The 24,949-nt window shown below is 42.9% G+C and overlaps 1 protein-coding gene across 7 annotated transcripts in view; it reads left to right on the forward strand.

The window, feature by feature from the left end:
- Positions 1–24,949, forward strand: part of PDZRN4 (PDZ domain containing ring finger 4) — a 273,876-nt gene that overhangs the window by 12,679 nt on the left and 236,248 nt on the right. The window contains exons 2-5 of one of the 7 annotated variants that reach the window (XM_072033941.1): positions 3,643–3,783; positions 4,610–4,711; positions 19,214–19,300; positions 23,256–23,360. In XM_072033941.1, the coding sequence (XP_071890042.1) occupies positions 19,241–19,300; positions 23,256–23,360 (165 nt within the window). In that variant the 5' untranslated portion in view covers positions 3,643–3,783; positions 4,610–4,711; positions 19,214–19,240. Of the gene's footprint in view, positions 1–3,642; positions 3,784–4,609; positions 4,712–16,208; positions 16,314–16,597; positions 17,290–17,366; positions 17,880–18,269; positions 18,356–19,213; positions 19,301–23,255; positions 23,361–24,949 lie in introns of those variants that run through there. The other 6 variants (XM_072033923.1, XM_038169311.2, XM_027457123.3 and 3 more) reach the window with 6 other exon arrangements.

Below are 24,949 nucleotides of genomic sequence, written 5' to 3' on the forward strand. Positions count from 1 at the left end.
GCTCACAGTTGACCACTGGTTGAAGACACATAGATACCTAAACATGGAAGATGGGACTACATCTTCCTGACTGGTCAAAGCAATCCTCTGATCCAGTGTACTTAATTTTTATTCTGCGGCAATTAAATTTAAATTTTTGTAGCAGTTCATTATCCTAGAAGCATGTTAGGGAGATGACCAGGTGTACCAGGAAAGGAGAGAGAAGTTATAAACTGTTGAGGGTTTGCAATTATTGAAACCCAATTGAAATATGAAGTGTTGGTCAAATGCCAAGCATAATAGATGTACTATTGCTTGCAGGGCTCATCTCAGATGTATAACCTTGATCCTGAAGATTTTCTCTTAATTTCTGATTCCTACTTTTTTTTTTTTTTTCCCTATCTCAAGCTTCCTTAAATGGAAATCAGTGAACTGGATTTAACATGAATGAATACAATTACTATACTTGTTCCTTTGACTGTATGAATACTATTTATTTCTGCTTCATGGTCCACTCTACATAGCTCCCCACAAGTTCTTTGTTTCTGATTCAGGCTGTGCCTTTATCAAAACTGTCTGCCATATAAAAATGTGGCTTTTTACTGGGCCTCATCCAAAGGCCACTGAAGTCAAAGGGTTCATGAAAGGTTCAGAGCCAATTATCCTTACTGCTATGGCCAGCCATGTTCTTTTCATGTAGCATGTTCTACACTTATAGTGCTGTTTTCTTTTGCCAATATTAAAACAAAAGCTCCATCACACTGCAGTGAAATATGTTTAAAATTCAGACTTTGGTTTTCCTTTTTATAAATAACAGTTTTTTAATGGCATTCCTTATCTTGCTGGGATGGTATGTGAATCCAATGAGTCTAATGATAAATTGTGGAGCGTAAATGGAACATTAGTTCTCTATGTCAATGAGCAATGTTTTGCTGCTTAAATAAATATTAGTGAAATGTATCCTTGATTTACTGAGTTTGTAGTTAAATAGATGACTAGTGTTGTTCTGATAGTGTAAAAAATGGCCAAAGCATTCTCTTGTGTGGCATGTGGGAAACTGGCAGAGAGTGGCATTTAGGGCAAATAGTTAAATATGCTTGGTTCATCCTCACCATTAGATTTCATTTTTGAAACAGAATTCTAAAAACATTGATTTAAACTTCTTTGAATCAGTAAAGTGAGATCTCCCATGCAAGATTATTTTTCATCTCTTTACGCTTTGCATTTAGGCCTAAAAACACAATCTGCTGAATTTTGGGTTGCTGTTGAAGCTCCCTATTCATCTTTGCACTCTTCAGCTCCCATATGTTACAAGCCATCGTTTAAAAAAAAACATATGTCTTTAATAAATTAAACAAATGGACTGTGCTTCCCACTGCTGCATGTGAAAGAAGCCCTTCAAGCTTCTCCAAATCACTCGTATTCCACACTGGCTTAAAAGTTTATGGGAAATAGTAGGACTACGAAATAGTAGCTCTGAATGTTGCCACACCAGATATCCAGGGGATACCAGTTCTGCAGCACAGTATCACCAGCTGCTGTGAGTTTGCCAGAAACAGCAAGCAGAGGACATCCAAAAGTCTGATCTGCCTGGGGACCAGAGATCTCCACATGCTGAACCTGGGTTTGCCTGTATATCCTTGGGCTCCCACTAAAGTCTTCCACTTTTAAACAAACAGAAATACCACCAGTTCAAAGATTTGACATTTTGAAAACATTTTCATCCTTTTTCTGTAGAAGTCTATAAACCCCCAAATGGTTTAATCTGCTTACTAGCCTTTAATTACACTAACTGCCAATATATTCTATTACTAGTCCAAAGAAAATAGTGGCTGTTGTGTATTTTTTAACTGTGATTGATGAAGCATATTTGTGTAACATTAGGTCATATTTGTCAGAGTCTAACTTTTTAGTTGGCAACTACACCATTAATTAGCAATATTGCTGATAACCTCTATTTTGTATAACCAGCAAGTTGTTTTTCCATACAAGCTGGCAGTGGAAAATAAGAAAAGGATATTTTCATGGTGCCACAAGTCTGGAGTCAGAATAATCACAGAAATACACACTACAACATTCTCTGTGATTGCTATCTGTAAACCAGGCTTTATTTCTTGATAGGCATTATTTTCTTAGGTGTTCTTATTGTGGCTTCCTTCCTTTTCAGTCTTACAGTAGTCTACTTTACATCTCTGTTTTGGATGCTGTCTGAGTCCATAGTCAGGCCAGCAGCATATTCCTGAGCTTGCACATTTCCTACTATTTACTGTAATGCCCTGTTTTCAGCTTCTTACAGCTCTTCCAAACTTTCTCTATTTGCAATGAAATTCCATCTAATTACTATTTTGCTAAATAATATTTCAGCTAAAGCTCTGCTGCTGTCTTTGAGCATGAGGTATAGGATAAAGAATGTTTTTTACCCCACTCAAAACTGCATAGCATCTTTTCTTTTAAATACTGTAGTGTTTTAACTGCTGGAGCTGGGACATGAAGTTTCACAAAAGGATAAATCTTCTATCAGGAACATCTCGTTTACAGTCACTATGAAAATTCACATTTGGCCATATGACATCCCTTTGAAAAACTGTAGTTCAAAAACTCTCAGTAGAAACTGGTTTGCTGTCACCAATTAAAGTTTCCAGAGATGAGACTTCTTGCCCAAGCTCCCTGAGCACACCCATGGACCTTGCAGCTCTAAGGGTGCATATGCTGCCTGACTTGGCATTAGTCATTCTGCACTGCATTTCCAAACCTGAAACATGGAAAAAATACAAAGTCCATGTCTCAGAGGAGCTGTGTGAAACTAGGTCACAAAAGCCTGTGAAGCATGTATGTGCTGCAGTGATAGTCACTGAAATACAGCTCTTGAGAACGTGGATAATCCTACCTTTAGAGTACAGCTTAATCTGTGGAGAAGAAAGACAGCTTGGACTGTAAAAAGAAAAATGAAGAAAATAAAATAGTGTGTTGTTATTCATTAATTGAGTACATTGAGGTTTTTGTTGTTGTTGTTGTTTGTTTGTTTTTTTTACTGAGAAGGGGCCTGTGAGAAGAAAAAGAGGACATAAGCATGTAATGAAAGATGGCATTCTTGGGCACATGCACTGCCTTGTTGCCCAAAAGTTGTGTGGATATTAAGTCACGCATTTTCTAACTCCTGTGCTCTCAATAATGGCATTTAACCTAATCTCTGTTGTATATCCTGCAACTGATAGGTGGGGAAGGATGTCTTTGTAGTTGAGTGCTGACCTGGGACTTGGGAACATCAAACTCATTTCCAGATTCCACCACGTATTTTCTGTAGAAACCAAATCGGTAAAATGAGCATAATAAATAAATAAATAAATAAAAATCAGTTATTTGCTCATTATCTATCACAGCTATTTAATGTTTTTCTTCTCAAAACATTTGGGGAAGTTCTTGTCTCTTCCTCAGTATTTGCCAATATCAGTTGAGGCCTCTAATTGTCATTTTAAGAGAAATAATGACTTGGTAAGAGCTGTACAGAGCTTGCTGAAACTAAACAAATCTTTTCCAGTGGCATTTGTGGTGGCTGTGGGACTTTCTCTCTGAACAAACTCCTAAGAACTGCATCTCTTAGAACTGCTAAAAAACACGTGAACGTGAAAGGCTTGTCTTTTTATCTCAAGATGTATTTAACAGGTTTGAAGTAAATGAGACATGCAGTCATCAGTGGCTTGATAGAATCTTCTAAGAGTCAAAATATGCTCAGGACATTTGCAAGGGGCTTCAATGTTTGGCTGCAAACCCTTGTGATCCTGCCTTCCCTTCAGTGAGAGACAGGTGAGGTACCAGGTGGGATGTGGTAGGCTATGCAAGTGGGGTTTAGGCAGCTGAACTGGGCTTTGTGTTTCTAAGATAGGACCAATAGCATCTAATATGGATTTAATATGCAATAGCATTTAATATGAATTGTTTTGTGTATTTCCATTGTGATATTTACCAATGCAGTACTCTGATTGCATTTTACCTACAAATGCAATAAAATGATAAGAAATCATGAAATGAAAGGCAATGTTAAATACTTCTTTGCATTTATTACATTTTTTATACAGTATGATGTCGAAACTAAATGGAACTGTCAGTAATTGTCACTGACAGGCAGTTCTTATTAGCTCTGAATGCATCTTTGTATTTTATCCAAAAATTATAGATCATTTTAGTAGCAGAAATGTATGTTCAATTTCTGCATATATTCTTCTCAATACGAGGTACATTTAAGAGGATTCAAAATTCCCCAGTAATTTCATCTTGTGCTTGGAAATCAGACTTCTGACAGACAGACACATCAGAAAGGCTTCCTTGTAACTTGAAGCAAAACGGTTACTTTGTAGGATACTTTTTTACCTAAAAGCAATCGTATTAAATCACTGAACAAAGAGAGAGAAATATGTTTTGATTAGGTACACAGCATTCCTCTGGCAGATTTCAGAACCTGTAGTCTAACAGATGACACTGTAATGAACACAATCATCTTTCTCTTAGGCTGCCTGAGGAATTCTATGTCCTTGTTTGTGGCCACATGACGTTTTCATGAACCACTGTTTTCTTTGTCTTAGGGATTTATTTTCTTAACTAGTCTTACAAGTGTTTCTTTATTTTTCCTCAGGTACATGGCCAGGAAACCACCATCAGCTCTCCTGGCGAGGCAGAGAGAGAGCAGGTGGTGGCCAGGGTGGCAGGCAGGAGGCTCCGCAGAGGCACTGCCAAGGTGGGTGGCATTGCTCCATCCCAGCTGGAGCTCCTCCAGCCCCAGAGCTCCCACTGGCTCTGCACTGCGGTGCATGACTCCCCATAGGCATTTCAGTGTGTTCTGGTAGCAGCACCTATGTGCTTAGCATAGTGGAGAAAATGCCTGTAGATGGCTGATGATTTGTTGGTTTTCTCTGCTTTTTGTCAAATGATCTTTGAACTTTGGAGAGCAGCCCTGCAGAAAGGGATCTGGGGGTTTTGGTCAACAGAGAGCTGAGTATGAGCCAGCTGTGTGCCCTGGAAGCCAAAATGGCCAAATGTACTCTGGGGTGCATCAAGCATGGCACTGCTATCTGGTTGAGGGAGGTGTTGGTCTCAATCTGTGCTGGTGCGGCCTCACCATGAGTAAGTACTGTGTGCAGTTCTGGGCACCACAGTATAAAAAGGACATAAAACTATAAGAGGTATCCAAAGGAGGGCTACAAATATGATGCAGGGTCTGGAGGGGAAGACCTGTGAGGAGTGGCTGAGGTCCCTTGGTCTGTTCAGCCCAGAGCAGGGCAGGCTGAGGGGAGGCTTCATGGCAGCCTGCAGCTCACTCATGAGGGGAGCGGAGCAGCAGGCACTGAGCTCTGCTCTCTGGGAACAGTGACAGAACCCGAGGGAACGGCATGGAGCTGGGACAGGGGAGGGTCAGGCTGGGGGTTAGGGAAAGGTTCTGTACCCAGAGGGTGGTTGGGCACACGGACAGGCTCCTCGGGGCAGTGGTCACAGCATTGAGCCTGCTGGAGTTCAAGAAGTGTTTGGACAGAGCTCTCAGACATAGGGTCTGATTTTTGGGTGGTCCTGTGTGGAGCCAAGAGTTGGACTTGATGATCCTTCTTGGCCCCTTTGAACTTGGGATATTCTGTGATTCTATGAGAAAAATTGCTCTGTTGCTCCACTTGGGATTGCTCTGGATACATGGAGTCCTGTTGACTTCAGCAATGAGCAATCTCATACCTCCATGCCGGGTGATTTTCTACTGGGACTTGGCTGTGCTGAGACACCTCCTGTAAGCCCTTCTGAGGGTTTCTCACGCTGTAAACCTCCAGACATACCTCCTCCTTCTGCATTCACTTTCTGCTTTATGTAAGCTGCTTTTGTAGGAGTAAAAGGGGCAGAAAGGAGGAGGTTTGCCAGCACAAACAGCAGCCCGTCTTTCATCTTTCAGGGCACAGCCCCTGGGGGGAGCAGCAGGGCGGTGTGCCATGCCAACAGAGCCCCAGGAGGGATTACGTTTTGGGGAGAAAGCATGCCTCCGTCGTTCCCCAGTGCAAAGGAGGGGCACACAGGTTCCCTCTCCCTTGATCTTGGGGACAGCCTGGGCCTGCCTGCTTCCTGCCATAGCTGATTTTCCACTTGCACTGCTCAGCCTGGAGCCACACGTTCCCCTTTAAAGCCTTCTGCCTCCAGGGCATGCCAAGGAAGCCCTCCCTGATACCTGCAAGCCTGCAAGGTCTCCTGAGCAGGGAGAGATACATGTGGGGAGGACAGAAAGGGCTCTTTTTCCATCCACCTCCACCCAAAGGGCAGGAGCACATCAGGCTGACGTTCCTAAATACCTCATTGAAATTCTACATTAAATCTTCAAGAAACTAAGAAGCCCAGACTTGCTTCCGACAAAATCAAGGGTAAGTCCCTACAAATGGTAAAAGGAAAAACAGCAATCCCTAAGCAGGTGTCCATTTTGATTTCCCAAATGAATCTAAAGGTGCAAACTACATTTGACAGTTTTTCAACTGAAACTAATACTCACTTCAGCTTATGTCTGAATTATTTAAAATGCGATAACATTCCTTTGCTCTATTGTATTCAGACATTCAAAATCCCTGCAAAATATTTATTTTGGATAGTCCCTATATCCAATTCCTCTTTTTATCAATAGAACAATATTTATGGAGGTCAGGCTGCCAACTTTGCCAGACAGACGCCCTTTGCATTCAAAAGAAAACATGATTCATCAGAGGATCAGGATTTCAGCTGCAAATTAAACTTTTCTTTGATAGGCCGAGAGATACAAGTCAATAAAGGAAAACTTTTGATAGCTGGAAAGGAATGTATACTTTGAGGCTGCCAATATTCAGTTCTGATCACTAATACCTTACCTGATGGAAGAAATTTTTTTTCTTTGCTTTATCTAATTATATCCCAGGGGCAATATTTACAAAGAAATGGAAAGAGAATTATAACCAGTTGTGCTGTGTAAAGGTGTCAGCTTATTTTTGTTCTCTTGTTGAGATCATTACTATCTTTTAAAGTACTTGTGCAGCACACAGGACAAAAGTGCTCTGATCAAAAATTATCATTCTCTAGATAAAGCACACAATTAGTATTAAGCATATTAAGAACAATAATAATGATGATGACAAAAGCAGTGATAAACTTATTGTGGCTTGTTAGCTTTCAATGCACAAGCCTATCACATGTGAAAATAGACTCGCTCTAACAGCTGCAGTTCCCAGCACAGTAGGAAAAAGGAAGTTCTATGCTGGGAGAAGAAACCATAAGATCCAATGGTCCTTATTTTTCAAAGCTGTTACTCTTAGTATTTGCTGCAGATATCCCACAAGGGTATTTCTTGTGTCTAAGTAGTACCATTGAAAGTACGTAATGTATTTTTCATCACGTACCCTTTTAATGGTAATTAAATATCACAACCCTACCTTGCAACTAATTGCAATGGCCTTGTTATTTTTGGTTTTGCCTGACTATGATTTCAAACCAATGATCATTAGTAACAATAATAGTCCTCTACCCTTTTATCATGCCTTACATCTGTGGGACTCCATGTTAAGCATTACTGTGTGCATTACACCAGTGCTTACACTGAGTCACAGAGGTTAATTAACTAATTAAAGTTCTCAAGGCACATCAGTGGCAGAATCAGGAATAACGACTGACAGTCCTGAGTGCTGCTTTCCCTGGACTGGATGTTCAGACAGTTCTTGCTAAAGGGTTAGCCAGACTTTAAAATGCCATTAATCATTAAAAGCTGGACTTCTTTATCAGAGGATTATTTGTGTGGGAAGGGAAGGAGGGACTCATTTCATTGCTAAAATGAAGCTGAATGTGAGGCTAATGGAAAGAAAAGCTCCTGCTTGTCTGAATCACACTGCTTGAAGGCAGTGGGTGTTGCAGAGGACTGGTAGTATTTGTTAAGGAATCTCGGAATGTTTTGTTTACAAAACCAGCCTGGACAGTTATGTCCTGAAATTCAAAGTTCCCAAACAGTACAAAATCAGGTCCAATGGCATTTTACTAATCTCACAGACATCCTCTGAAAAGAACTTGGGAATAGAGCAGCTCTTAATAAGCAGGTTGCGAAAAGATCATGTTCATCAAACTTTTGCCTCAGATGAGAATGCCACTTTTGGACCTTGCTATAGTCAGCAGTGAATGGCTGCTTGCCTAAATACACAGCCATGTAAGTTCTGCTGTTGTACAAATCAAGAAAACTTGGAAGTTTAAAAGTACAATTACCACAGAAAAAAAAAAAAAAAGGTATTTTCTGTGTCTCTGTTCTTCCCTACCACTGTGCCATTTTATTTTAACATAAGAGCCTTGGACAGGAGCTGTTTATGCTGCTTCATATTCTCATGGGACCAGCATCAGTGAATTTAAACTGGCATTTTATGCTGATGGTATATTAATATGTATGATCTAGCAGGGACTTCAGTTTTTATTACAGCTTGAATCATTATTAATTTTGGTAAATTTTCTGGCTTTAATATGAACTGTAATAAATTTGAAGCCATGTCTCTGCATAGACCAGATAACACACTTCCCATATAGATTTTCCCATTTAAGCTGGTAGGCTAAATTCTCCCAAACCTCAGCTGATGTATCCCCTGTTTCTATTTAAAAAGAAAACCCTGATAGTAAAATATCAGGTTAATATATAACATTTTGCTGTGTCTTGATCCATTTTAATACACAATCAAGGGCCAAATCCAGTTTATATCACTGAGGTGGGAAGCCCCTTAGCAGTTAATAACAGACTCATACACTAAATTATATGTTATTGATCTGATTCTTCTGTGACACAAGCAGAACCTGATGCAGCTGTAATACAACCAGAGGGTGAAGGGAGGTACCATAAGTACATCTGAGTGTGCTGAATGGGACTATACCAGCAGGCATGAAGAAAGAACACATTCATCCTTTCTAAAAGCACAGCTGATTCTGAGGACTTTTATCTGATGTCACTGAAGCATCTGGCTGCTCAGCAGTTCTAAAACTCAGGCTTCTTTCTTGAAAAGCAGTGTAGATAAAAAAAAAAAATAAAAAAAAATGGTAATGATGAGGCAATATGGCAGGTAGGAGCTATATTAACATTTTGACAAAACACCCTGTAACAAGACTATCAGGCTGTACACGTCAATCTTCAGTGCAGGAGTAGGTAGTCATTAGAAAGTTGGGTTAGTACAGCAGAATTAATGTTCATGAATCTGTGATGATAGGCAGCTTAGGAACACATAGATTTGACTTGTCCAAATAGGCTTTAATGGTGTCATCTCTGATCTTTCAGGTCTGAGTCTCTCACAAAACTAATGAGTAGAAAATGTTGGTCAAATTCAAAATATAACAAAAGTTTCCCAGCATCAGAAAGTTAATTCTCTTTTTCTTTCCCATTATGGCCTCATTAGGACTGGAACTATTAAACCATGAAGTAGCAATCTGCTAATTCAGCACTTTTGGCTCTTCCAGGAACAGGAGAAATTGAAATCTCTGAACAGTGTCCCATGAGGTGTTAAGCTGGACTGCACTCCCTCAAATGCTGAGACAAATAGACAAAGGAGCTTCACTGTGCCTTTTTCTGTACAGTTTTAGCAGGGGTATTAAACCTATCTCTCAGTTTGATCTTCTGAGGAAAGGAGATGTGGCATCCGTGAGTCGCATACATGTACAAGGTGAAAAATCACAAACTGGAGCAGGTTCTGTCTGTTTTTAGTGGGGCTGGTGAATGACAGAAGCTGATAAAAAGGATAATATACTAAATATGTTTTTAGAATACCTGGTCAAGGTGGTCCCTCACACTAGACAAGTATAATAAATTTTAATTATAAATAAAATGAAATACAAGCCATTCGTTTAAGCCATGGTTTAAGTTTACTTCTGGAATAAGGAATTGTATTTATTTTAATTCAAGCCTATTAGTAAGTAATTTGTGAGAATGTAGCTTTAGGAAAATAGGACTGAGGAAAAATAAGGCAAAACAAATCCTAGACTGGAAAAATTACAAAATCCAACAGCATGTTTTCTCACTACTCATAATATTTGCCTCTATATTATGTTGGTATTTTTAAAGATTTACTACTGTGAATCGTTATTCCATCTTATTCGTACTGTCAAACACAAACACGAGACATTACTGTTGTAAGTCTCTAATGGAGGAAGTGAAGTGTATCTAGGAATTGTGTTTGGTAGAGCACTAAAATATTTCATTATATGAGGAAATATTATATGAGGAAATATTTCTATTTTAGCAGTTCATTCTTTGTGTTAACATAAATTAAGTCTCAGAGGGACTGGCCTTGAGGTGAATTAAATATTTGGAATGAATATCTCAAATTTCTAATGTGAGCAAGGCTGATAAAGTAAAGAGTTCCTCGGCCATTGTTTAACCTGTTTTGTACATGGGGACAACAGGCACGAGGTTTGAAGAGGACACTCCAAACCTTCATTTTCCAAGTACATAAAGGACAGTAAGTGTAACAAAGAAATGGACAACGTGAAAGAAGCATAAGCATACTCTTTTCTTATAAGCTCCTTTAAAGCTCCATATGAACAGTGAGGTATTAATTGTTCATTTCCCTTCTGTTTCTATTGCTTCCATATTTCCAATCTGCTTTTTGTACTGCATCTGATAGGAGGCTAGTAACACTAAAACAGTGCATGGATTCCTTTCTTCCCATGCACTGATTATAATTATATTTTAGCTACAATTTAAAATGGTCTCTTTCATTATTTGCTTGTTTTCTTTGAATTACTAATAGCTTTCTCCAGTCTATGTCTTGTTAAAATGCATAAAGTATCGTGAATTCTCTGCACACATTTCTCAGGCTGCTCACCTGGCTTAGACTAAGGCCAGCCACGTTCTGGTGGCAATGGTATTTAAATTTAATTTCAAAGGCTTAAATTCATGGATTTACATAAGAGTTCCGAAAATCCTGCCAAAAAAAATCCTACATTTTTCTCTTCAGATGGTCATATTTCACTCTGAGTTTTTCATATATGCTTTTGAACATGGTTTATGTTCCTCCTTTACCAGTATAAGTGCAAGCTAATACTACAAAATGTATAGGTAAAGGAAGTTTTCTGTGCAATGTAACACTGGCAAAGGACATGCAGAAGTCAGAAGGGTGGCAATACCCTGAAGTATTTCTACTGATTTGAACAGCTATCAAAGCTTTCACTGAAGCTGAGGTTAGGAACTGAGGTTCTGCTTCTTTCTCAGTTTACAACATACCTGATTTTACTGACATTGGGCAAGGTGGCTGTTTTTCCATCTTTGATTTGTAAGCTGTTTCCCTGCTTGCAAAGGAAGCCCTAGGGACAGTTATCATGTGTTTGATTGTTGACCAAGCACTGCCTGTGTGACAGCAGACTTAACCCTGCTCTGGAGGTACCAGCATTGAGAAGCTGATTCCCTTCTAAATGAGTTTGGGCTCTGTTGTCTCATCTGAGTGTGACAACTGTGAGTGAGTGGTTTTGCCCCAGTGCTGGTAGCTGCTGTGGTTCTGTAATATGAAAAGACATCCTCTTGGATTTTTTTGTGAGCTATTGGATGCTAAAATAGACAGAAAGTGTCTGGTGTCTGCATACCCTTAGGGAGTATCTCTGTGCTGAGAGAAGGTGTCTGCATCAGGTGAGTGGATTGTGGATTGGCTCTGCAGGGACAAATTTAGAAACTGGGACATCTTGGGCTTGCAGCAGTTGGGCTGGGAAAGAGAGATTAGGTAGAAATGCATAAGGCAAGACTCCCATGTTCCTTTATATTTATCCCCACTGATACCTCCTTCTGCTTAGGCTCCTGCTGTGGTTTGAAGGACAGCACGTGCAACACAGAGCCTGGACCGGGCAGCAAGCAGTCTGCATTAAGCTTTTTACCAGACAGCTAAGCGACAACCCAGCTGGGTGCAGAAATGCATTACAGGCCTGACAAATGTGAGGTTAACACACTGGCAGACCTGTTTTCTGTCAGTCTGGGTCTCACCTCTTCTTGCTGCTTCTTTCCTTCTTTCTTGCCTTATTTAAAATAAAATAAATAAAAAAAAATGTTTTCCTTTAACACTGAAGAAAGGGGAAAAAGAGAGAGAGAAAGTACTAAGGAAAAGCACTATGACAATCGTAGAGCAAGTGTACTGATCTATTTTGTCCTATAGGTTGTGTGGGGTCTTGTCCTGCCTTTGCTAGTGGAGTTTGCAGTTCAGGATTTAAAGAACTACATATCCCCATATGCTCCAGCAATTTGGACCCTTGATTCCCACTGCCCAACAACCGTGGGGGCAGAATGCTGCTCTCTGCTTCCCCTTTGCTCCCCCAGTTGGAGCAGCTGCCTGCTCTCACTGCTGGCTTTCAGCTTAGGAGAAGGCCTTGCCTTGTCAGTAGTCTCCTAAAGGGAAGGAGACCCCAATTCCCTGCTCTGACACTTCCTGTTTATGTGAACCATTTTGACCCAGAAACTAAAGGATTTTAGTTATCTGCCTCCTTGTCTGTAAAATAGAGGTAACAACACTTACCTCTCTCACAGAGGTTTAGTGTTTAACTGTCCTGTTAAGAACGTGTGGAAAAGCCACCTTGCAGTGCCCATGTAGTCTTTGTAATGATGAACTCTGAACAAAAATCTGCTGCTCAAAAACAACTGTTCAGCTTCTGGAGATGTTCCTCCTCCTTAACTCCCTACATTTTGAAAGTTCTCAAACTGCTTAACAGGCATGCTCAGGAATATTTGGCTTTTATAGCAGCAGGCAGCTTGACTTTTACATCACGCACAGTCCCGCCGCTGCCCATCTCCCACCCTCTGCAAGGCTCAGTCCTCAGGGGGCGACCTCAGAGTAAATCCATGGAGTGAAGGATTTCCTTCCAGGTCCTGTCTTGGAAGATGCAGACTATTGTTTTGCCTGCCCTAAGCAGTGGAGCCTTAACATGGTGGCTTTGCTGGAGAACTGCATTAGATAGGGAGTTGAGTCAAATGCCGTGAATTCTGCAGGGCAGCATTAGCAGCAAGTGAAGTGAAAAGTGAACAGTAGTTACCTGCATTGCTTAAGGCCATGCAGTGGATAAAAGAGACATGTCCAACATCCAGACCTCCCAATTCATGCTTTTTAAGTCCTGCTCTCATTTTTTCTAGTGGTCCAAGTTGATTGGTGACACATTTGATGTCAAACATAATTAAACATAGACTATATAGTCTTTCTGCCAATGAACAATTATAGATCACATGTTTTCTGTGTAAAAACTTCCTTACTGGATGTCTGCAGGGTTGTGTTTTGTTTTGTTTTTGGTTTTGGTTTTTTTTTTGGAAGTTTCTCTCCTTGGCTGATGAATAACAGGCTTTGGGAAAAAAAATGAAAAAAAAAAAGTGAGCTTTCAGACTCAATTTGCCCTCTCATCTTAAGGACACTTCCTCAAACTCTCTTAACGTGCTGCAGTGATAGACTGTGGTGCAGAAAAATTGCTTGCTAACCTGAAAATAAAGAAAAACATTACCTTCTGAGGTGTTTCTCTGTAATCAAACATGAATATATGAACTAACTAACTATATGCTTATAATCTTTTCTCTAAAGTGCAATGACATTCATTCTTTCCAGACTCCAGATGATAACAGGTTTTAATAGCAAATGGTCAGGTCTAAATCATGCCCTCAGAGTGATGTTGCTGAGTCCTCCTGGCAATTAATGTAGTTACAGGGTGTTTTTTTAGCATGAATGGGAAAAGAATCTTCCTTTGAAATCCTACAGATGAATAACAGGGCAAAATGATTATGAAAATGATGGGGGAAAAAAAGCTAAAATGTACACCTTATTCCCACATATGTGACTTGAAAGTTTTTCCCCATTGAGTTCAACAGTCAGGAGTCTTCCTGCCTACCTTCAGGATTTCAGAGCAATAATTCTTATCTCGGGATTCTTTCATCAGAAGATTTGGAAGCAGCTGTACACTTTAAACTGCAGATCCTCTTAGGATGAGGCAAGAGCTATGGGCTGAAACAACCCTTGATTTTATACTTGAAATAGCTCTTCCTCCTCTCTCTCTGATGTGCAGGAGCAGCAGGCAATCCGTGCTGATAAAGGGCTCTTACCCTACCAAATCCTTTCTCAAAATGTGTGTGCATGTGGGTGTGTGCTTGTGCCCAACTACATGTGACTAGGAGAGCAAGTGATTTCATATTTCAGATGGCTTTTGCTGCTTTGCCTGATAGAGCAGAGGGGTGGAAACTGCTGGAGGAGCACGTAGTTGAAAGAAGCTGAAAGGCTGGTGTATCTGTTATTATTTGTGCATCTTGAAACAGAACTGTGACTGCCCTGGAGACAAGCCTCTGCACAAGGTTTATTTTATCCGTGCCTGGGTGCAGTCCCAGGGTGAACAGTGGAGCTGTGCAGAGCTGTCGCAGCTGTGGGCAATGTCTCCGAAGCATCACTGTTCCCGTGCTCCTCAACCTCTCCCCATCTCAGGAAATCTGCACTTCCCTCTTGGACAGTCACAGCCCAGCTAGGACTGGAACAGCTGTATAAAACCTGGAGCGTTGGGTGCTGAGACCTCGGATGAGCAGACAAGGTTATAATTAAGTGTTCTATTTGAGTGCAGTTTAGAAAAGTATGGGTTTGTGTTTTCATTTCCTGATTACACGGAACTAATAGGACTAAGCGTAGCAACAATCCCATGTAAGCACATCAGTAATGTTTGTACGTATTCACCCATGTGTACCCATTTCCGTGGAGGTCTGGTATGCAGGCAGCTGTAACCTTTAGATGGGTTTTTTACATTTGTCTGTATTACAGGTTGCTGCAGTGGAAAATTACTTTTGATATAAACCCAGTCGCCTGTGCTGTCATCTGTGCTGACATCTTGGCAAAGAAAGATAGTTTCTTACTCCAGCACGAACAGAGAAAGGTCATAACCACTTGAAACTGTTTTACCAGCATGCTGACATTTCACCAATGCCCAGTGTGAGCTATAAGGATGGGATTTTTTTTAAAAACATGGGCATCCTAAATCTTCATTTATTTAATCACCTAAGTGAAAAGAATTCTCAGGGCTGGGAGGCTCAAATCTGGCTCTGCAGCTTTGGCTGTATTCGTACTGGTGAAAAAAACAGGCCAGGGACAGGGAAGGGCTCACATGCTCACTCCCGAGCTCTCAGCCCCGAAGCAGGGTGGTCACCCCATAACTATCTGCTGGGCTCAGCCCCCACAATGTCTGAGCCACATGTGCCTGAGCACTGAGTTCCTGAGTTCTGATTTCCTTCTTTGCGTCAGAGAGGCGATTCTGATCTGTAGTGAAATGCTGTATAATGTGTATAAATGTTGTATAATGTGATGGAGTGCATTTTCCCTGAGCTGAGACTATTTGGTGGTGCCGTTTATTTATTTGACAGCCATGGTAAAACGCAAGTGGAACTGTAGGTTTGTGTGTGGCAGGTCAGAAACAGTAGGTTGCTGCTCAGAAATGTTTGGGTCTGAAGATGTTCTTTGAGGTATTGCCAGTTGTTGTTGTTTAAAATTGCTGAGAAACTTTTGTTAAGCAAATTACGGGTAGGTATAGCTGAGATCCGTGGTCCCAGGTAGGGTGCTAGGGGCAAGGATGTGCAGGGATTTCCTTCCTTCTTGGGGACAGAGGATGAGTGCTTGCCTCTTGCCTTGCCCCGTGTTGTCCTCTCTGTCATGGAAGAGAGCCATTCATGACTGGTCTGCAGAGCTCCCCCCCAAACTTTGCTAGAGGGATGCTCCCAGGAGCCAGAGCTGGAGGCAGGAATTGCAGAGCTGGTGAGGGCACACCCTGGCTCTGCCTCAGTAGTCCTCAGGTCCAGAAAATACCCGATGGCCTGGGCCTGGGCAGGTGTCTGCAGGCCGAGCCTACTGTCCTCTCCAACAGGGACAGTGCCTGACCTGCATGTGAAGGATCCTGGTGCAGAAGCACCCCGAAGACCCCATCCCACTCTCTTCTGGGAGGTTTGCCACGGAGCTGGGGGGCGGCAAACCAGCCCTGTGTTTTCAATAGTGGAGTTATGTGGGGAATGCGTTAGGGGTTTCATGTTTCAGTGTATGTTGTGGGCTGTGCGGCAATGAAGGGGTAGGATCCAGCCTGGCTATTGATCCTGACTATGCGTTTCCAGATTTTGCTGTGTTTTAGCTTTTCCTAGGATGCAAGTGTTGTTTACACATATGTTGTTGTTTAAGGGAGCTCCACAAGCAATTTTCTTATCCCGACCGTATTTTTTTTCGGTGCGGTAACAAAGAGAGCACTCGTACGGAGGGGACTTGTGCTTCCCGTGCCCTCTTGAGTATCCCAAACCAGGAGCACAGAAGAGAAGCGAGCGGGAGAAATGCGATAGAGACCCGGCCGCACGTACACCGGTAAAAGAGCCGGAGCGACTCCAGGCTTTGGCAGCTCCCTGCCCGACCCAACCTACAGCGACCCGCGGGGGGATGCGGGTGGGGATGCGGGTGCGGGTCCGGGTGCGGGTCCCCGCATCCCCCCTCCCCGTGCCCCGCCGGCCGGGATGCGCGGAGGTGGCGGGGAGCGGGAGGCGAGGCGGGGGGACGCGGGGGGAGCCTCGGGCGAGCCTCGCTGGGCGCTGCCGCCCTCCTCCCCCGGCACGGCCCCGCTCCTCCGCCCGCCCCTCGCCGCCGCCGCCCGCCCGCCCGCCGGGAGCGGCTCCAGCGCCGCCGGGGCCGCCCCGGCGAAAGTTGGCGGCGGCCGGGACTCGCCATGGGCTTCGACCCGGAGCGCTTCGCGGCGCCGGTGGCGGCGGAGCTGCAGTGCAAGCTGTGCGGCAGGGTGCTGGAGGAGCCGCTGGCCACGCCGTGCGGCCACGTCTTCTGCGCCGGCTGCCTGCTGCCCTGGGCGGCGCGGCGGGGGCGCTGCCCGCTGCGCTGCCGCCCGCTGGCGCCCGCCGACCTGCGCCCGGTGCTGCCGCTCCGCAGCCTGGTGCAGAAGCTGGAGGTCAAGTGCGACTACAGCCCGCGGGGCTGCCGCCGCGTCCTGCGGCTGCGGGAGCTGCCCGCACACCTCGCGGCGTGCCGCTACGGGCCCCCGGCTGCGCGGCCCCCCGGCCCGGAGGAGGGCGGCCCCCCCGGGACTCCCCGGCCGGGCGAGGGGCACCGGCGCCCGCGGGCGCTGCGGGGAGGCGGCCCGGAGCCGGGGCCGGGGCCGGAGCCGAGGAGGGAGGCCGTGAGCTGGAGCAGGAGGGAGAAGGCGCTGCTGGCGCAGCTGTGGGCGCTGCAGAGCGAGGTGCGGCTCACGGCGCTGCGCTACCAGGCGAAGTTCGGCCAGTACATGAGCCACATCAGCAGCATCACCCGCGACCTGACGGGCGGCCGGCGCGGCGGGGTGAGTGCCGACCCGACCCTCCCGGCCCCCCTCCGGCAGCGGGGCTCGCCCCGTGCTCAGTTTCGCCCAGCCTGATCGATCCCCCGAGGGGCATGCGGGCGGCCGGGTGCCAGGACGAGCCCTGGGTGTCCCCTGCTGCCCGCGGGGATGGAGCCCCCAGCCCCGAGCCGGCCACGCTTCTGCCCGGGGGCAGCGGTGGGAGCAGCCCCGGAGCGGTGCCGGGCAGCGGCGGCCGTCTCCTGGGGGAAACGGGAAGGAGAGGAGGAGGAGGATGGGGTTTGGCTCCTCGGCTGGCAGCTCGCAGGCACGGCTGCGGGCTTCACCGGCACCCGCAGCGGGCCACGACCCCCCCGCTTCGGGGGAGCCGGTGGCCGCTCAGCTGGTTTCGACTGGGGCGCGGAGCCGGCTCGGGACTTCTGCTGGAGCAGCCGAGAAGTCTCCTAAAAAAATGGAGGATAAAATCCTTGGAAACTTCGGAAAAGACACGGAAAGGACAGCAAAGTGTGTTTCGTGTGGGGAGAAGCGGATTGCGGGGTAGAGCTCAGTGCCTGGCGTTTTCCGTCACTCTGGTGGCACCGCTCAGGCTAAAGGTGGGGAGGGGGTGTTTGCGGGACACCTGCGGGGCTAGAAACACGGCTCCTCGTGGCATCGAGACACCTGAAGACCTCAACCCTTAAATCCTTTTTTCCCCTGATTTCCCCGGGGTACGTTATCGCAGGTGTGCTTCGTCTCCGGGAGGATGCTTCAAGGTCACACGAAGGGGGCAGCAGGGGCCGCTGAGGAGTGTGCGGAAAAGCAGCGAGTGCAGAAAGGCGAGGGGGGATTATTGGGGTGTCCGGAGGGGGGCTGGCAGGGGGCTGCTCCCTCCGGGTCGCCGCCGAGCATCTCTCTGCCATCGCTGGGCACCGCCGGCAGGGGCCGCTGCCCGCACTGCGTCTCGGAGCCCGGCCGGGGGCGAGGGCAGGGGGCGTCCGGGGGGGCTGGCAGCAGGGTCTCGGTGTGGGGCAGATGCACGCTGCTGACACAAAACGCCTCGCCGTTCATAAAACTCGGCCTTCAGTGTCAGGTGTTGTGTTCTGATGTTTGGATGGGTACCGTCATTTAGGTGTCACAGCTGTGTCATTTAGGGACCAGCAAACCTGACGGTGCTGGGTGAATACACCCTTTTCATGGGGAATATGGCTCCTAAAATATAACTATTATCGTATGAGAACTACATAAAATAACCTAACTTGTGATGCTGACCCCCCCAGCTCTTTTTTTTTTTTTTTCACTTACTCTTTTTAGAAGAGTTTTTACCCGTTCCACTGAAGGAAAAGGCTTCTTTCTCCTGTTCATTTTGAACTTTGACTCCATCACTGGTTTTGATCACTTTATATTTTACACCTTGTTTACCAAAACCAAACCCTTTTTTACACTTTTTTTTTTTTTTGATTCTTCCTTTTGGGAGAAAAGTGAGAAGCTAGGATAAAAAGTTGGGCTTCATTTTCTGTGTATATTTTTCCTGAAAGCTGCAAGAAAACTGTACTGATATGGCTGGCTTTTGAGTCTGAAAATTATCATGTTGAGGATGTTAATCTATATAAACACATATAGGGATAAATGCATGTAGAGACTGCAGACATTTGGAGCACTGAATTTTTTTTTAGTGGTGCAGAGCATTCCTCCCGTCCAAAGCCTGCACTTTTTTTCTGTTCAGCACTTAAAATAGTCAGATGCTTTGACTACCTGTTACACTTCAGTGGTGCATGTCTTCCCTTTGCTTTTTTTTTTTCCAGTGTCTTTTGTTCTCTTTTCAGCCAAATTTGCTTTTGAGCCCTGTCTTATATGTTCTCAAACTAAAAATCTTTGCACATTAACACTTTAATTTATTTATTTTTTTAATACAATATGATTTAACAGTTTTTCACCTTCTTCTTCTTAGGCAGGAGAACCCAAACCATTAACGATCATGCTACACAGAGAAAATGATACTTTGGGATTCAATATTATAGGAGGACGACCCAATCAGGTAATGAGAAAAGTAACTGTGGGTTACTTTTTGATCACATTTTCTGTTGTTATGTATGCTGTTAGTCACAAAAAAAGTCACTTTCAATGACAGTAGGTGTGGAATCAACTCCATAGATATAAGTACTGTGTATTATCAGGTATAATTAGTTTCATTGTTTAGAAGACGTAATCTTGTGAGAATTGGATTATTCTCACTTTCAGGAAAGGTGTTCCCATTGTTCTTGCCTTCAGACTTTAGGCTGATCTGCACTAAATTCCCATGTGAGTAATATGTATTCATGGAAACTGTTGAATGGAAATCTCTGGGACTACTTACAAGGGTAATTGTTGCAGGATTAAGCCATTGGAATTTTTGGAAACTGCTAGCTTTTTTTCATTTAAAGGAGAGATGAAGATTTGATTCTGTAGCTCAGATAGTTTAAGCACATGTCCTGCTCTCACATGCCTGCTTTCAATTTTTCTTCCTTTGTGAACTGAAATATAGTTTTCATCGATCTCATATCTTAAATGAATCTGGTCTCACAAATCATCAGTCTAGTTTTAGAAGGTTCATTAAAAACTGTAAAATATGAACAAGGATCACTACCCCTCCCTTTCCCCCTCCCTCCACGAATATGCATAAGAACATGCAGGGATTTTTTTAACTTCATCCTTCCAAAAGCATTAATCAGGACTGTCATTACATATGAAGGGTATAGAAACCTGTTAAACTGGAAAATTAATAGTTGATTAAAAGGGTCAGGTAATAATTATGCACTGATCAGGTTCTCGTTAAGTGGGAGAACTATAACCTGCTGCTATTATTGGGGAGGGGAATGGGACCCTGTATATTAGTTTGGCAATCTTTTGCTCTCAAACTATATTTAGCGGTGCCGAAGAGTCTGTTCCCAGTAGCCTAAGAAGTTCAGTCTGCACTGCAGAAATGCTGTTCCTTGTGGGTAAATGCACTTATCAAATGTGTGTTACAAAGAAATCCAATGCAAGAGTTTCTTAGATTTTCTGATGGAAGGATCAGACAACAGGTGCTATAAGATAAAATACACATGCTTAGATTATATTCATACTTTCAATATACCAGTAACAAAGTACAAACAATCTTTGGATAGTTTTGGATCGACTTCTGTTATCTAGAGTGGGAAAACTGTAGGGAAAAGGGAGCATGGTGTTCAACTTTCTTGGGATGTCAGCTGAGTTTCTCTGAAGTACTCATGTGCAAACAATGCATACTGGAAATGTTCTTGATATTACAAACTGTTAGGCTTTATGAATGATTATTATGAATATTCTGAAAGTTTAAGGAGTAAATGATAACTGTATGAGGGTTCCTAGCGCTGTTCTGGAGAGTGTGGCTGACTGTAGAGAAGAAAGTGGTCATGCTCTACCATTAACTAACACCGATAATTGGAGACAGAGAAGGTGGTGGAGCTGCGAGGCAGAGCTGGGTCTCAGGGTTTGCTGGGTCATCTGATGTCGAATTCAGAAGTTCTGATTTGTTTTCATTGTGGTAAGCGTGAATACTACACGTGGTTGATTGGTAGGTATCAGTATAAGCTCTGATTTGTCATGGCTGGAGCCAAAGGAAATAACAGGAAGAAAGGGTCGAGTAGGCTCAAATAATGAAAATAAAAATCTCTGCTCAAAAAACAAACAAACAAAAAACCCACAAAACCAACCAACCAACCAAAAACCAAAACAACCAAAACCCACCTGGATCAGGATTTGTTTAGTAACAAGACAACAAGAGTTTATGAAGGCAATATGTATATTGAAATTGTTCAGGGAAAAAGTGTCTGTTGGTGAAACCTTGGCTTGTGTAGGGGAAGAGCAGAACATTGGTGTTGTTGCATTAGTCCTGTAGGTGGGAGTTTTCACCACATGTTATTGGTGTTTTATATATACAATGCAGATTTTTCTGTCTGGAAACAGGTGACTCTTGGTGACTTGGTACATACATGTACATGCTTTGTTTCATTTAAGTCCATTGTAGGTTTCCCCACTGTTCACCTTCTGCCTGAAGGGCAAGAGGAAAGGAAAGGAAAAACTCACCATAAGCTTGTCTTATTTTGTCAGAAGAGGTCTTATTTCACACCTGTATGTGTTTCTGGAAGGTGGTTCATTATTCTGATGGAACAAGGCTACTTTGAGGCCTTCTTTTGTCCTGGGCCTAGCTTTGGCTGGCAGAGGCTGGCCTTCTGAGGACACCTTGGCAAAGCCACGCAGACATGACTGCGGGTGCCTGCAGTAGCCCAGGGACTGAGCTAAAGGGCAGATAAACTGGTAGCCTCTGTATCTTCCCCAAGCCCCTGCCTTGCAGCCTGTGAGCTGTGTGAGGAGGTGCCGAAGCATGGTATACCTTGTGGGGTATTTTCTCTTGTAGGTAACAGTGTGTACTACCAATGGGGAACACAAGTAAGACTGAAATATCATTTTTCTTACCAGGTCATACACTGATCTCTAAAAGGGGAGTGAAATTTCTTATGTAAAACACACACACAATTTTATGTGGGTGGAGGTACTGTAATCTGGCCTTCCATTTTCTAAAGTAAGAAACAGACCCTACCTTTTGTGCATTTTGGCTAATGGCTATTATGCTTCTTTTGTCTCACTGCTTGCTTGGGAACTCAGTGGAGGTCTGTTGCTCCACCATTGCAAAACATTTCTGGAACTGTTAAAAATTTCCCTTTTGCATCTTACCTAACACCTATGAGTCTCAGTGACCAAGGAAAATAATACGGAGTTTATGAAATCATAGTCTGACCAGCATCATGTTGAACAAATATCTGTTAACCTGAAATCTACTTGGATTGAGTCTCCATGGGACAGCTGCCATATACTGTAAAGCATATTTTACAGTGGTTCCATATTATGTAATGGATTTGCCAGTTTTCTTAATGGAAAAGATAGGGGTTTTTTGTTTGTTTTTGTTTTGCTTTTGTTTTTCCCCACAAGTGTATAGGACCTAGTCCTAGAAAATTATACACACATGAATCATACTGGTGGTCAGGGATTCACCAGTGACAGAAGGAAAATAAACATCATATCAACTGCTGTCCAAAGCATAAATGATTTGAAAGATTCCTTTATTGCTGACTACGTTATTATTTGTATGAATACTTTAAAATACTTATAGTAAGTAGCATCTGCTTTGAATTATTCTTTTATTGACATTGACTTAAAACAATACTTTAAAAACGTTTTAATCTCTTATGAGATGAAATGAAATAATTTCAGCCTGTGCAACAATATCAGGTATAGTTCAGCCATAGTAAATAATGTATCTGCTTCAAATTTGACCTTCATGTCAGTTATACTTAGAAATGTGTAGAGATCAACTGGAAGTGGGTTCTCTTTTTGTCCACAGCTGATCTGTATAGATTTCACAGCTGAGCAAGTTCTCAGTCTCCCATGTGAATAGGATTTATGAGGTTAACCAGTTCCAACCAAATCCTATCACTGTTACATGCCAGCTAACTAATGTCACTTTGTTCCTTGGGGCTTATTTCCAAATGCAGGAAAACATTTACAGGCAGCAGTACTGCAGGATCACTTTCCTTCCTGACAGAAACACTTGGGCATCCTTTTTAATGAATAGCTTCCTCTGTGCATTTACATAATAGTCTCTGTCTGCTGTGAAGTGAAAGGTCTGCTTTAAATATTTTAGCTAGGATCTGATTACTCTTGCACCCCATGTCTCATTTAGACTAAAATAACCAGAAATAAATGGATAATCTTATAAAAAATGCTGGAATAGTTCATTAATTCTGTCCTTTTGATTAATGACTATTTCGTGTTAAGCAAGTTTAAAAAAAAATCCCAAGGAGCTTAATTCTCAGCTAGAAAAATGAGTCGCATATTTCAGGTGGATTTGCATTGTTCATTACTGCTGGTTGTAGTACATCTTATTTCTTGTACTAATGTGGTCCTTTTTGCAACTTCTGTATTGCCTGGCACAGAACAATCAAGAGGAATCTGCTGAGGGAATTTATGTGTCAAAAATTTTGGAAAACGGACCTGCAGACAAAGCAGAAGGCCTTCAAATTCATGACAAGATTATTGAGGTAAGAAAAAAAAAACCTGGTGGATTAGTCTGTTATATTATCAGATTAATCACGGATTTGATGTTTTTCACACTAAGTATGCTGTAAGTTTGTTCTTTTGCCATGTCTAAATGTGATTCGTATACACTGAACTGCTCACACGTTTGCCAGATGTGAAGACTCATGGGTTTTCCTAACAACTAATACATGTGTTGGTCTCAGGATTAAACTGATATAAGTGAGGCAGAGGTGTAGACACTGAAATAGCAAGCAGGAGAGGCAATTTGCATTTATTTTAGGTAACTTGAGAAAAAGGGCTAAACGACTCTGTGTAAATTCACAGTTTTAGTGAAATTGGTTTTGCTTTTTTTTTTTTTTGGGGGGGGGGGTTACTGTTGTGACTATGCGACTCTTTACAGAAGCTGCACTGAGGAGCAGTATTGTGAAACTTCTTGAGCAATTAGAGAAAGTTCTTCCTGCTATATGATCATAAGTAGATCATCTGTGGTTCTCACAAAGACCAATATAGCCGTTTCCCAGCATGTAATATGCCGGCATGGAAATTTGAAAGTCTATTCTTGTGTTGTACACAGTTTTTCTCATAAAAGAAAAATAATTATCATTTAAAAAAAAAAAATCAGTCTGAAGAAAAGGCTTCTGACTAGCCTACATCTGTAACCATAATTAGCCTTGTAAAAGGCGTTAAAAGAGCAGTTTGAAGTAGTGACCAAAATAGATTCCTTATAGTGCTGTCAAACCGGCATTTCACATCTCAGCTCTAATACAACTCTCTTAATGACAGCATGTAACAGTAGCTGCTAGGTTTGTTTAAGATACACCACTTTAGCCTTGGGTTTAGAGGAAGCTTAGAAGTGTTGTGTGAACTTGCCAGTTGGACGGGGTTCCAAACAAAGGTACGTGAAACAAGTGGATTGGGAGACAAATGCGGAGTGCTGCTGCTGGCATCTGGCATTATTTTATTGTTAAGGCCTAGAAACAGCAGCCAAGATTGTTTGAATGCTGGCTTTGCTTTTAATTTTGGGAGCCTGAAGCAGTTTGTGAAACCAAATTACTCCATTTTCTTGGAAAAAGAAGCTCATGCTCTTCACTGGCAGATATATGCATCTCTAGTAGAAATCAAATTGGCTGAGCATTACTGAACTTGCAATCTAATTCCTATCTCCCCGAGATACACAAAAAGCTTAGCATCCATTTTTTGGTAACAACAGCCCTATGCTGAAAAAAATCTTTCTTCTGACACTACCGTTTCACTTAACCACACTGTAAGTTCCAGAAACTGACCTAATACAGAGTTTTATGCATTTCCTCATCGTTTCCTGCCTTCGTGTATTATTTCTTTATAGTTTCTTGCTTTTTAAAACAAAGTTGAATGGTTTTGGAGGAAGGAAAAATAAATTTACTATTTATTGTTTACCAGCATTTATTAATGTAATTTCTCAAAATGCCACTACATGCTTGATTTTTATTTGTTTGATTTTTGGTTGCATAAAATCATGTTGGTATTTAGATTGCTACTGAGAGCATATAGATTTTATTTCCACGTGAAACTGCAGACCCAATGTAACATTTGTATTCATACAGCACTGAAC

This window comes from Anas platyrhynchos, chromosome 1 (genome assembly GCF_047663525.1).
Source record: "Anas platyrhynchos isolate ZD024472 breed Pekin duck chromosome 1, IASCAAS_PekinDuck_T2T, whole genome shotgun sequence".
Lineage (NCBI taxonomy): Eukaryota > Metazoa > Chordata > Aves > Anseriformes > Anatidae > Anas > Anas platyrhynchos.